General features: G+C 41.6%; 1 protein-coding gene and 1 long non-coding RNA gene across 4 annotated transcripts in view; one reads left to right on the top strand and one right to left on the bottom strand.

Moving 5' to 3' along the window:
* Nucleotides 1–13,987, bottom strand: part of LOC131347477 (uncharacterized) — a 47,585-nt gene that overhangs the window by 24,134 nt on the left and 9,464 nt on the right. The gene's annotated exons all lie outside the window — the stretch shown is intronic.
* The window catches only part of adamts18 (ADAM metallopeptidase with thrombospondin type 1 motif, 18), a 56,035-nt gene that overhangs the window by 35,015 nt on the left and 7,033 nt on the right, over nt 1–13,987 (top strand). For all 3 annotated transcript variants that reach the window (XM_058381540.1, XM_058381541.1, XM_058381542.1), the window contains 5 exons: nt 4,853–4,983; nt 5,477–5,600; nt 5,722–5,969; nt 9,518–9,638; nt 10,368–10,494. In XM_058381540.1, the coding sequence (XP_058237523.1) occupies nt 4,853–4,983; nt 5,477–5,600; nt 5,722–5,969; nt 9,518–9,638; nt 10,368–10,494 (751 nt within the window). The remainder of the gene's footprint in view (nt 1–4,852; nt 4,984–5,476; nt 5,601–5,721; nt 5,970–9,517; nt 9,639–10,367; nt 10,495–13,987) is intronic.

Below are 13,987 nucleotides of genomic sequence, written 5' to 3'. Positions count from 1 at the left end.
TTGTGTAGAGTTGTATGTTGTGATGTGTGTTGTGTTGTATGTTGTGTAGTGTGTAGTGTTGTGTAGTGTGTAGTGTTGTATGTTGTGTAGCGTGTAGTGTTGTGTAGTGTGTAGAGTTGTATGTTGTGATGTGTGTTGTGTTGTATGTTGTGTAGTGTTGTATGTTGTGATGTGTGTAGTGTTGTGTAGTGTGTAGAGTTGTATGTTGTGATGTGTGTAGTGTTGTGTAGTGTGTAGAGTTGTATGTTGTGATGTGTGTTGTGTTGTATGTTGTGTAGAGTTGTATGTTGTGATGTGTGTAGTGTTGTGTAGTGTGTAGAGTTGTATGTTGTGATGTGTGTAGTGTTGTGTAGTGTGTAGAGTTGTATGTTGTGATGTGTGTAGTGTTGTGTAGTGTATAGAGTTGTATGTTGTGATGTGTGTAGTGTTGTGTAGTGTGTAGAGTTGTATGTTGTGATGTGTGTAGTGTTGTGTAGTGTGTAGTGTTGTGTAGTGTGTAGAGTTGTATGTTGTGATGTGTGTAGTGTTGTGTAGTGTGTAGTGTTGTGTAGTGTGTAGAGTTGTATGTTGTGATGTGTGTAGTGTTGTGTAGTGTGTAGAGTTGTATGTTGTGATGTGTGTAGTGTTGTGTAGTGTGTAGTGTTGTATGTTGTGATGTGTAGTGTGTAGTGTTGTATGTTGTGTAGGGTGTAGTGTTGTATGTTGTGTAGAGTTGTATGTTGTGATGTGTGTTGTGTTGTATGTTGTGTAGTGTGTAGTGTTGTGTAGTGTGTAGAGTTGTATGTTGTGATGTGTGTAGTGTTGTGTAGTGTGTAGAGTTGTATGTTGTGATGTGTGTTGTGTTGTATGTTGTGTAGTGTTGTATGTTGTGATGTGTGTTGTGTAGTGTGTAGAGTTGTATGTTGTGATGTGTGTTGTGTTGTATGTTGTGTAGTGTTGTATGTTGTGATGTGTGTTGTGTAGTGTGTAGAGTTGTATGTTGTGATGTGTGTAGTGTTGTATGTTGTGATGTGTGTAGTGTTGTGTGTAGTGTTGTATGTTGTGATGTGTGTAGTGTTGTGTAGTGTTGTATGTTGTGTAGTGTTGTGTAGTGTGTAGTGTTGTATGTTGTGATGTGTGTAGTGTTGTATGTTGTGATGTGTGTAATGTGTAGTGTTGTATGTTGTGATGTGTGTAGTGTTGTATGTTGTGTAGTGTTGTGTAGTGTGTAGTGTTGTATGTTGTGATGTGTGTAGTGTTGTGTAGTGTTGTATGTTGTGATGTGTGTAGTGTTGTGTAGTGTGTAGAGTTGTATGTTGTGATGTGTGTAGTGTTGTGTAGTGTGTAGTGTTGTATGTTGTGATGTGTGTTGTGTAGTGTTGTATGTTGTGTAGGGTGTAGTGTTGTATGTTGTGTAGAGTTGTATGTTGTGATGTGTGTAGTGTTGTATGTTGTGTAGTGTGTAGTGTTGTGTAGTGTGTAGTGTTGTATGTTGTGTAGCATGTAGTGTTGTGTAGTGTGTAGTGTTGTATGTTGTGTAGCATGTAGTGTTGTGTAGTGTGTAGAGTTGTATGTTGTGATGTGTGTTGTGTTGTATGTTGTGTAGTGTTGTATGTTGTGATGTGTGTTGTGTAGTGTGTAGAGTTGTATGTTGTGATGTGTGTTGTGTTGTATGTTGTGTAGTGTTGTATGTTGTGATGTGTGTTGTGTAGTGTGTAGTGTTGTATGTTGTGATGTGTGTAGTGTGTAGTGTTGTATGTTGTGATGTGTGTAGTGCTGTGTAGTGTGTAGTGTTGTATGTTGTGTAGTGTGTAGTGTTGTATGTTGTGATGTGTGTAGTGTTGTGTAGTGTTGTATGTTGTGATGTGTGTAGTGTTGTGTAGTGTGTAGTGTTGTGTAGTGTTGTATGTTGTGTAGTGTGTAGTGTGTAGAGTTGTATGTTGTGATGTGTGTAGTGTTGTGTAGTGTGTAGTGTTGTATGTTGTGATGTGTGTTGTGTAGTGTTGTATGTTGTGTAGGGTGTAGTGTTGTATGTTGTGTAGAGTTGTATGTTGTGATGTGTGTTGTGTTGTATGTTGTGTAGTGTTGTATGTTGTGTAGTGTGTAGTGTTGTATGTTGTGTAGCGTGTAGTGTTGTGTAGTGTGTAGAGTTGTATGTTGTGATGTGTGTTGTGTTGTATGTTGTGTAGTGTTGTATGTTGTGATGTGTGTTGTGTAGTGTGTAGAGTTGTATGTTGTGATGTGTGTTGTGTTGTATGTTGTGTAGTGTTGTATGTTGTGATGTGTGTTGTGTAGTGTGTAGAGTTGTATGTTGTGATGTGTGTTGTATGTTGTGATGTGTGTAGTGTTGTATGTTGTGATGTGTGTAGTGTTGTGTAGTGTGTAGTGTTGTATGTTGTGATGTGTGTAGTGTGTAGTGTTGTATGTTGTGATGTGTGTAGTGCTGTGTAGTGTGTAGTGTTGTATGTTGTGTAGTGTGTAGTGTTGTATGTTGTGATGTGTGTAGTGTTGTATGTTGTGATGTGTGTAGTGTTGTGTAGTGTGTAGAGTTGTATGTTGTGATGTGTGTAGTGTTGTGTAGTGTGTAGTGTTGTATGTTGTGATGTGTGTAATGTTGTGTAGTGTTGTATGTTGTGTAGTGTGTAGTGTTGTATGTTGTGTAGAGTTGTATGTTGTGATGTGTGTAATGTTGTGTAGTGTTGTATGTTGTGTAGTGTTGTGTAGTGTGTAGTGTTGTATGTTGTGATGTGTGTAGTGTGTAGTGTTGTATGTTGTGATGTGTGTAGTGCTGTGTAGTGTGTAGTGTTGTATGTTGTGTAGTGTGTAGTGTTGTATGTTGTGATGTGTGTAGTGTTGTGTAGTGTTGTATGTTGTGATGTGTGTAGTGTTGTGTAGTATGTAGTGTTGTGTAGTGTGTAGAGTTGTATGTTGTGATGTGTGTAGTGTTGTGTAGTGTTGTATGTTGTGTAGTGTGTAGTGTTGTATGTTGTGATGTGTGTAGTGTTGTGTAGTGTTGTATGTTGTGATGTGTGTAGTGTTGTGTAGTGTGTAGTGTTGTGTAGTGTGTAGAGTTGTATGTTGTGATGTGTGTAGTGTCGTGTAGTGTGTAGTGTTGTATGTTGTGATGTGTGTTGTGTTGTGTAGTGTTGTATGTTGTGTAGTGTTGTATGTTGTGTAGAGTTGTATGTTGTGATTTGTGTAGTGTTGTGTAGTGTGTAGAGTTGTATGTTGTGATGTGTGTTGTGTAGTGTTGTATGTTGTGTAGTGTGTAGTGTTGTATGTTGTGTAGTGTTGTATGTTGTGATTTGTGTAGTGTTGTGTAGTGTTGTGTAGAGTTGTATGTTGTGATGTGTGTAGTGTTGTGTAGTGTGTAGAGTTGTATGTTGTGATGTGTGTTGTGTTCTATGTTGTGTAGTGTTGTATGTTGTGATGTGTGTTGTGTAGTGTGTAGTGTTGTATGTTGTGATGTGTGTTGTGTAGTGTGTAGAGTTGTATCTTGTGATGTGTGTAGTGTTGTGTAGTGTTGTATGTTGTGTAGTGTTGTGTAGTGTGTAGTGTTGTATGTTGTGATGTGTGTAGTGTTGTGTAGTGTTGTATGTTGTGATGTGTGTAGTGTTGTGTGTAGTGTTGTATGTTGTGATGTGTGTAGTGGTGTGTAGTGTTGTATGTTGTGATGTGTGTAGTGTTGTGTAGTGTGTAGTGTTGTATGTTGTGATGTATTTAGTGTTGTATGTTGTGTATTGTTGTATGTTGTGATGTGTGTAGTGTTGTATGTTGTGTAGTGTTGTGTAGTGTGTAGTGTTGTATGTTGTGATGTGTGTAGTGTGTAGTGTTGTATGTTGTGATGTGTGTAGTGTTGTATGTTGTGACGTGTGTAGTGTTGTGTAGTGTTGTGTAGTGTTGTATGTTGTGATGTGTGTAGTGTTGTATGTTGTGTATTGTATGTTGTGATGTATGTAGTGTTGTATGTTGTGTATTGTATGTTGTGATGTGTGTAGTGTTGTATGTTGTGATGTGTGTAGTGTTGTATGTTGTGTAGTGTTGTGTAGTGTTGTATGTTGTGATGTGTGTAGTGTTGTATGTTGTGATGTGTGTAGTGTTGTGTAGTGTGTAGTGTTGTATGTTGTGATGTATGTAGTGTTGTATGTTGTGTATTGTATGTTGTGATGTGTGTAGTGTTGTGATGTGTGTAGTGTTGTATGTTGTGTATTGTATGTTGTGATGTGTGTAGTGTTGTATGTTGTGATGTGTGTAGTGTTGTATGTTGTGTAGTGTTGTATGTTGTGTACTGTTGTATGTTGTGATGTGTGTAGTGTTGTATGTTGTGTAGTGTTGTATGTTGTGTACTGTTGTATGTTGTGATGTGTGTAGTGTTGTATGTTGTGATGTGTGTAGTGTTGTGTAGTGTGTAGTGTTGTATGTTGTGATGTATGTAGTGTTGTATGTTGTGTATTGTATGTTGTGATGTGTGTAGTGTTGTATGTTGTGTAGTGTTGTGTAGTGTTGTATGTTGTGATGTGTGTAGTGTGTAGTGTTGTATGTTGTGTAGTGTTGTGTAGTGTGTAGTGTTGTATGTTGTTGTCACTCAGTCAGTGACTGAAGTCTGGGAGGTTATTTCAGGTCATTTTTTAAATCTCATGCAGCAGAGCCGAATGATTCCATCAGCCCTGACTTTCAGCCAACTGAATAAACCGAATCTGCTGAACTGTTCAGTGTCTTTACTCATGAAACTCTAATCCCGTTTATTTTTACTCCCTGGGGTTTAATCCTGATATTAAAGCTCTGATGTGATTCATTTCTCCTCCTCCTCTTCCTCCTCCTCCTCTACTTCTTCCTCCTCTTTTTTTCTCCTGCTCCTCCTCCTCCTCCACAGATGAAGATATCTGTAAGCTCTACTGCATCGCAGAAGACTTTGATTTCTTTTTTGCGATGTCCAGCAAGGTGAAGGACGGCACGCCATGCTCCGATCTCACGCCGGACGTCTGTATCGACGGGGTGTGTGAGGTACGGCTCTAAAAAGTCACGTGGAGCAGACACGAGAAATAAAACCAGTCAGATTAAAATGAGTCTTAATTCTAATCCAGTTCTCCTCATCCTGTTCCTCGTTTTCTTTTGGTTTCTCTGCCTATTTCCTTCACTCTTCCTCATTTCCTTCTCTTCTGTTCTTCTTCTTTTGTTTATTTTCCTCCGTTCTTCTTCCTGTTTCTCTTAACATTTCCTTCTCTTTTGTTATTCTTTCACTGTTCTTCTTCCCCTGTTCCTTTTCCTCTGCTCTTCTTCCTCATTTCCTTTTCTTCTGTTGTATTCTTCTTCCTCTGTTCCTTTTCCTCTGCCCTTCTTCCTCATTTCCTTTTCTTCTGTTGTTCTTCCTCTGTTAATTTTTCTGCCTCCTCTTCTCTTGCTCTACTCCTTTTCCTCCTCTGACTTCCTTCATCCTCTTGAGATGAGCATAAGACCAGTCTAAACCACTTCCTGTGTTTATTCTGTTCTTCTGCAGGTGGTGGGATGTGACCAGGTTTTGGGCTCCGGTGCTGCTCTGGACGTCTGCGGCGTGTGTAAAGGAGACAATTCCACCTGCAGACTCTTCAGTGGCCACTACAACTTACAGCATCAAGCCAATGGTAAAGTGACCACACAACTCACTCGCACCACTCAGCTCTGATTGGTCGGAGCTGGGGTGAGGGGCGGGGCGTGTAGCTCTGATCACACACATGAATGAGAGTGATGTGTTCCTGTCTCCAGAGTACTACCCGGTGGTGACGGTTCCTGCAGGAGCTCGTAGTGTCCGTGTCCAGGAGCTGGAGATCTCCAGCAGTTATCTGGCGGTTCGAGGACAGAAACGCGGCTCTTATTTCTTGACGTCTGATTGGACGGTGGACTGGCCAGGAAAATTCAACTTCGCCGGAACCACGTTTGTGTATCGGCGCTCGACTAATCAACCTGAGAGCCTGTACACGCCGGGACCGACCAATCAGACGCTCGTATTTGAGGTGATTTTTTTTCATACAAACATTTACAAGATTTTTGACTTTGAACTTTGTTTTCATCAACAAACTGAACCAAAAAAAAAAGATTTACTAAAAAGATTTTTGCTCATTTTCTTCCTAACTGAGTGCATTCACAACATTCCCTGTAACCACGCACACACAATACCATAAAAGGCAAAAATCTCACAGAGAGCTAAAACACAACAAAAGCTTGGACAGCCATCCTGCTGCAAACCGCAGGTTTATATTATATAATGCGTTTCTATAGCAACAGCTCGTCCACCTGAGCCACAAAGTTTTCTGTATAGATAAATGTGTTTATTTAACATTTATTAAAGGAGTCTCCAGTGTCAGTGCCTTGTAACATCTTCAGGACAGAGGAGTTCATGCTTTGTGGATTCTCTGGGATTATTTTTGTCTTATTAAATTCAAGAAAGAGAAAATTATGAGAGTCTGGTGAGGGGACAGGTGTTTATAACTACTGTAATGTAACAAATGTAACAATAAACGGATAAAAATTTTACTTATTTAGGCTGTTATAAGAGCAGAAGACTTCAGGATGTGCTTTTCTACGGAAACTAAATAAACTCCACCAGTCTCTATAGTTCATCACAGCACCTGATTATTTTCCTGTAACAGCACAACACAGAGGGGTTTATTCCTCATGTACACCGATCAGCCGTAACATTATGACCACCTGCCTAATATATATTGTGTTGGTCCCCCTTTTTGCTGTCAAAACAGCCCTGACCCATCGAGGCATGGGCTCCACTGAAGGTGTGCTGTGGCACCAAGATGTTACCAGCAGATCCTTAAAGTCCTGTAAGTTGCGAGGTTTGGCCTCCATGGATCAGACTTATTTGTCCAGCACATCCCACAGATGCTGGATTGGATTGAGATCTGGGGAATTAGGAGGCAGAGTCAACACCTCAAACTGGTTGTTGTGGTCATCAAACTACCCACGTGCATCAATGACCCTCAGCCACCCATGAGTCTGTCTCCGGTTCACCACTGTTCCTTCCTTGCTTTTGATAGATACTGACCACTGCAGACCGGGAACACCCCACAAGAGCTGCAGTTTTGGAGATGTTCTGATCCAGTGGTCTAGCCATCACAATTTGGCCCTTCGTCAAACTCACTCAAATCCTTACACTTGTCCATGTTTCCTGCTTCTAACATCAACTTTGAGGACGAAATGTTCACTTACTGCCTGATATATCCCACCCACTAACAGGTGCCATGATGAGGAGATACTCAGTCTTATTCACTTCACCTCTCACTGCTCAGAATGTTATACCTGATCGGTGTATATGCACACTATACTGTATATAATGATCATGTGACCTGTACAGGACAACACATTCTGGGACAAGTATTATTCACGTGAGAGCAGGAATAAAGGAGCTCTCACACATAGTTAGTGAAGTACAACATCTGCAAGAACGGGAGGATAAACACGGGCATGCTGCTGAGGTTGTGAAATGATTCTGTCCAGACCAAACATTCATTCTGGTTTGGAGCTGCTTGTGGTCGAGTAAAGCGGGGTCACTCGAGTGCAACGTGGTACAGAAGCCTGGCATCTCATCCAGCACATACTCTCCCACAGATACACACACAGCCTCATGTTTCTCACAGCTGTGTGCGTAAAAGCAGCGTAAGCGTCGGTGGAAAATAAAATCAACTTCTAACTTCGCTAACGTCTAATTTGTAACATCTCACCTGTGTGAGAATCACCTCTAGAGCCCATGGAGGTGCCACACACACACGCACACCCACACCCACACACACACCCCCATCTCCCCATTCTGTATGTAAAACCTTTTGCTGAATTTGATCCCGGTTCAGCTTTAGCGTGAAGCTAAGCCGCTAATCTGACGGGGCCTGCTGTGCTCGGCCGGACTGAAGAGTGTCATTGTGTGTTTTGTGAGCGCGCTCAGAGATAATCTGACAGCCGCTTCCTGTTAAACGTGAACACACTCCCAGTACAGAGCGAGCGAGGGGGAAGGTGTGGTGTGGAGACTTATTAGACTAAACTAATCTAATAATACAACTGGAAATTTCTTAAACATTATCCTTTAACAGTGCATTATGGGAGTTTCACGTCATTTGAGCTACTTACTTCCTGCAGTGCATTGTGGGGAATTCGGAACCCGCTGGATATTGTGTCTACAGACGTGATGGTTAAGTACTGTAAGAACAGGAACAGAATTCCCAGGAAGAAACATTCACGATTTACGGCTGTAGCAATTAGGATCGATTCACACAGGATGGGTGTGTCAGAAAAATGGGCGTGTCTAAACGTGAACGTTCCATTCTATGATTATAAGTGTTTGATCGTTATTAGGTCACATGACCATTACATGTACTATATGTATGAATGAAATAGCTGTTGCTATAGAAACGATAACGCTATCTGAATCAGCTCAAGGGCACTAAAACAAACCGTCACTTTCGAGTGTCCTCTGTATAATTTATTTTTTGCGACCGCATCGTCACTGTGTTCCCTTCAGGATAAAGGTTGCCAGATTGTGCATGGGGAAAAAAATCCCCCAAAACCTTAAGAATAGAACAAAGCCCCTGTTCTTTCTGGACTTTTCCACTCCATTAGAGCCAAAACCTCGGGCAGTGTGCCGTGACCCTGGCTCAGGTCTAGTGGACTTCCTTCTAGGTTCTGTCCCGAATCCGAGTCAGTGAGGGGTTTTGGAGGACCACCCACCTGATCCGCAGGACAGGGGACAGACGATAAAGACGTCACTGTGGCTGACTCTCACTCGGGCGTCTTCCCACGTCTGAACCCGGCTGACCTCTGTGTGCAGGAACACCGAGGGATTTTTCTAAAAGTGGCACATGGAAATTTGGAAATCAAGTAGCTGGTGTGTGTGTGAACGAGATTTTCACACGACATCAATACATCTAATGTTGATGCTACGCTGCACTGCTTCTGGACTTAGCTACTCCTCTGACTTCTCATTCCCTTTGTATATAAAGGGGGCGGGGCTAATAGCATATATATCACCCAGTGAGTGACAGCTAATCAGGAGAATAAAAGATAGCTTAGAAAGCTAATGTGGGAAAGCTAATCCAGTGAGTCGATGCTAACCTATGCTAACCAAAAGCTAACACAGTGAAAGATTACTGAGCTAACCGAGCTAGTGAGTGAAAGCTAAGCTAGCAGGACTAAAAATCTATCTTAGCAATTTTAACAGTAAACTGGACAGAAAGGGACAAAAACTAGCAAAAGAAAAAAGCTAAACTAGCAAGAGCAAAACGTAGCAAGAATGAAACAGTGAAAGCTTACCTGTGAACCTGAGCGTGTGAAAGTTAACCTAGCATTTTAAGCAAGTTAAGCTAAGGAATAACAAGCTAACCTAGCAGGTGTTGCTGCTCTGTAACTGTATGATCCTGTCCTTGAGCAGCATCTGTCAATCAAGGATCTCATTTAAATATTAGGCCACGCCAATTATAACAGTCTGATCGTCAGTGTTCAATGTTTTTATTGAATCTTTGTGTGTGTGTGTGTGTGTGTGTGTGTGTGTGTATGTTTCTCACAGATCCTCGTCCAGGGTAAAAACCCAGGGGTGATGTGGGAATACACACTTCCTCTACAGGAAAAAAAACACACCTACACGTGGAGAGTGATCCGATCGGACTGCTCCGCCTCATGTGCAGGAGGTAAGAGCGTGTGTGTGTGTGTGTGTCAGTCAGAATGAAAGGTCGTTTGTGTGCATGTACATGAAGCTTGTGGGAGGTGTGTGTGTGTGTGTGTGTGTGTGTGTGTGAATGGAAAGTGAATGGTGTGTGTGTGTGTGTAAAAGAGAGACAGGGTTTTGCCCAGATGGATCAAAAGCACCTTTGTGAGCAGGACAAATGCAACCCGTCCTCCTGCCCAACTTCCCCACCACACACACCTTCATTAACTCAGGAAAGAGAGAGTTAGAGTGTGTGTGTGTGTGTGCTTTACATTTTCTTGAGGTCAGTTTTAGTAAAATTACTGTATTAGTGTCCTAGTCCCAGAAAAGTGAGAAAAATTCCAACTTTCCTGAAACGGTACTTTCTGGTAGAAACACACCCAGAGCTCCAGAACAGGTTCTGATGGAACCACTGGGTTCTCCTGGCTTCTTCTGAAGCTGCAGCCATGTGGGTTTGCTTGAAATGTACAACCTCACGTTTTCTTGGAGGTTTGGATTGGCGTATAATTCCAAAATTTCCTAAAAACATTCCTTTGGTAGTAACAGACCTAAAGCTCCTGAGTTCCAGAAAGTTCCATCTGAAAGGGTCCATCTGCTTGGTTCTGGATGAAAGTGTATGGATGCAAATACTGGATACTGAATCTGAAGCTGATCATTTAATCTAATAGTATTTAAGCGATATGCTGTGTGTGTGTGTGTGTGTGTGTTTCAGGTCGTGTGTCGGTGAAGGCTGTGTGTGTGCAGGATGAACAGGTTCAGGTGAACTCCTCACTGTGTGACCCTCACAGCAGACCTGCTCTGGCGTCTCAGCTCTGTAACACACAGCCGTGTCCAGCCAGGTAACACACACACCCACACACCTCTATTTAATCAGCTAACCCAGATGTTGCTACCTGAAGCATTGAATCAAGAACCTATGAACAAGGACTGGTGTTGTTCTTTATTCCTCTTCTCTTTTCTCTCTCTTTCTTTAATCTTTCTTTAATTTCTCTTCCCATCCTCTCCTTTCCTGTTCCCTCTTTCTCTGCTCTTGTCCTCAGATTCCTGCTCCCCTCTCTCTCTCATCTGTTCTGTCTTTTCCTTCTTTCCCCTTCTTCTGATCCTTCCTGTCTTCTCTGCTTCCTTCTGATTTCCTTTCTTTTCCTCTTCTTCACCTCTCTCCTTTACCCCACTTCTTTTTTCCCCTTAATTTGCTGTTCTTTCTCCTTTTCTTCTCTAACATATGTTTCTTTCCTGCTTCTCCACCTGTCAGATTCTCCTCTTCCCTTCTCCTTCTTCTCCTTTCCTTCTGTCTTCTTCTCACTTCTTGTCTTTTATACCTCTCCTTCATTTTCTCTTCCTCCTCAGCTCCTGCTCTGTCCCGTTCTTCAGCTGTCCCTCTTGAGGAACCATTAAATGTTCCTCTCCATTGTCTCCTTCTCTATCTTGTTCTTCAAATGCTCCTATCACAGGAACCTAGGAACTATAGAATGTAAAAAGAACCTTTTGATTTACAGAAACTTTATTCTAAGCATGTACATCTTCTTTCCTCTCCATCTTTCCTCATTTTTCTCCAAAGAAAACAGGATTAGCATAAGTTCTCGACGAGCCCAGTGTACTCTGCCAATCCCAAACCAAAGTCCCACATACACACACACACACACGCACGCACACACACAGAGCGCTAGCTTTCCTCAAGTCTACATGAGGATAGAAATAGAAAGCGAAGAACACAGTTCCAGAAGAAAACCTTTCCAATAATTCCAAAGAGTTTATGATTTAAAGTGCTGTTAAAGCCACGGGAACTGAAACCCAGTTGTAGACGGTTTATGCTAAAAAGTCATTAAACCCTGTGGCATTGTGTTTTGGAGAGAGGAGTGAAAGATATTCTGGAGAGATGAAGTGAGGAGGAGAGTGTAGAGAATAAAAGAAAGTTATTTAAAGCCCTTTGTTAGCTGTGAAACACGGCGGTGGTGCCGCAGGACTTGGCATCTTCGCTGAAGTTAAAGTAGAGAAGCTCTTAAATTTACTTAAGGGATGAAAAAGTGGAATAGAGTTTCACAAAAGAAAACATCGCATGCTGATTTTAGTTCCTGGTGATGAAAAATGAAAGAAAACGTTAAGATGAACCAACAACAGCTTTATTCCTCATTTTCGCTAACATGAGCAGAACTCTGACAACTGAAGGACATGGGTCTGACCTCAGAACACTTTCTGTCTGGAATTATCTCAGCCTTGGACACATTATTAGGAACACCTGCTTGCTCATGCAGTTATCCGATCCTGTTGTTTTTCACACCATTCAGTGTAAACTCTCGAGACTTTTGTTTAAAAATCCCAGCAGGAGATCAGCAGATTCTCAAACCCATGCCACGGTCACAGAAATCAGACTTTTTTTCTTCTTTCTGATGTTTGATGTGAACATTACCTGAAGCTCTTGACCTGAATCTGCATGAGATTATACACTATACTGCCAAAAGTTTCGGGACGTCTGCCTATACATGGACATGAACTTTAATGACATCCCATTCTTAATCTGTAGGGTTTAATATGGAGTTTTCCTGCCCTTTGCAGCTATAACAGCTTCATCTCTTCTGGGAAGGCTTTCCACAAGGTTAAGGAGTGTGTTTATGGGAATTTCTGAACATTCCTCATGAAGCACATATGTGAGGTCCACTAGAGTGTCTGCGTGCTTTACACCACTGCATCTGATGCTTTGCATTGCACTTGGTGATGTAAGGTTTGGATGCAGCTTCTCGGCCTTGAAAACCTGTTCCATTAGGCTCTCTACACACTGTTCTTGATCTAATCTGAAGGCCACATGAATTTTGGAGGTCTGTAGCTATTGACTGTGCAGAAAGTTGGAGACTTCTGCGCACTCTGCTCCTCAGCATGCGCTAACCCTGCTCTGTGATTTTACGTGGCCTAGCAATTCATGTTGTTCCCAATTGCTCCCACGTTGTTATAATACCACAGTTGAGCGTGGAATATTTAGTAGTAAGGAAATTAATAAATGTTTTTATTGCACAGGTGGGAACGGATCACGGTCCCACGCTTAAATTCACTGAGCTCCTGAGAGAGACCCATTCATTCACAAATGTTTGTAGAACAGTCTGCATGCCTAGGTGCATTTTATACACCTGTGGCCATGGAAGTGACTGAAACACTTGAATTCAATGATTTGGAGGGGTGTCCCAAAACCTTAGGCAATACATTGTAAATTGTGCTGCTGCCATGTGATTGGCTGATTAGTGAGATCTGCATGAATGTAGATGTAACAGTGTAAATTTAAAGGAAGTAAAACATGGCCTAAAATAGAGCCTTGAGGTTAGCTTCACAGTGATAACAGATAAATTATATATTATTTGAATTATAATATTATTTAAATGCCATTTTAAGAATTGTATTTTATATATGATATGTAATTTGTTTTGGTTTTTACTGGTGACCAGTCTATTCATTTTACACATTGCTGGAAAATGATCAAACATCTCAGTTCCTTGTTATTAAAGCAAGCAGAGAATCAACACAAACTCTCACCATCCATATCACTTACAAGCTGAACTATAATTACGCTAAACGTTAGAATCATCCTGTATTGTGTATATTATACATTATTGACCATTCAGATCCTCTCGATTGCACATCTTCAGTATAAAGATGAACCCAAATGCCCTGCGGAGGTTTGGTAGCCCTTCAAATGCTCTTAAACTTACAACTGCTTCCAAAACCACAAACCATTCCCCAGCATGTACTAAAAATTCACCCTTCATCCCACTGGGTGACCAGCAGCAGCTTGGATTTCATCTGACCGGTTGAAATTGCTCCATGAGCATGCCCGAGTGCATTATTTTGGGCCGATGCTGTAGCCGTGCCAACGAAGAGGAATGGGTGCTGAAGAATGTGCTGGCAATCGGCGATCCGTCAAAGTCAACTCGAACATGCTTTCGGTTTAATTGCATGCCTCGAAATATTCTAGTTATTGGAAGCTTCCAGAAATATTACAGTACGATTACAGCAGAACTCCAGAGTGGTTTTGCTGGGAGCCAGACACATTATCGTTTATGTGGTGAGAAGAGATTAGGGCCAAGAAAATACGAGGATTGGTGGTGCGACGGCTTCTGTTTCTTTCCCTCGATGCAAATTGCAGTTTAGCTCTTCTTTTTTTTTTTTTAAAGACGTGGTCTGATAGACCTCGACCCAAGTCCTCGCCCCATTCTTCTGGTGGACCATGCAAACCGCTCTAATCTCCTCATGTTCATGGAGCTCAGATCTATTTTAAGGCTTTCTTTCATCCCTAGCCAAAACACTCGCAGATACCAGAACGCTAAAGTTATCTTAGATTAGAAACAC

Source organism: Hemibagrus wyckioides, linkage group LG27 (genome assembly GCF_019097595.1).
Source record: "Hemibagrus wyckioides isolate EC202008001 linkage group LG27, SWU_Hwy_1.0, whole genome shotgun sequence".
Classification (NCBI taxonomy): Eukaryota; Metazoa; Chordata; class Actinopteri; order Siluriformes; family Bagridae; genus Hemibagrus; species Hemibagrus wyckioides.
This window is presented reverse-complemented; position numbering and strand designations above follow the sequence as displayed.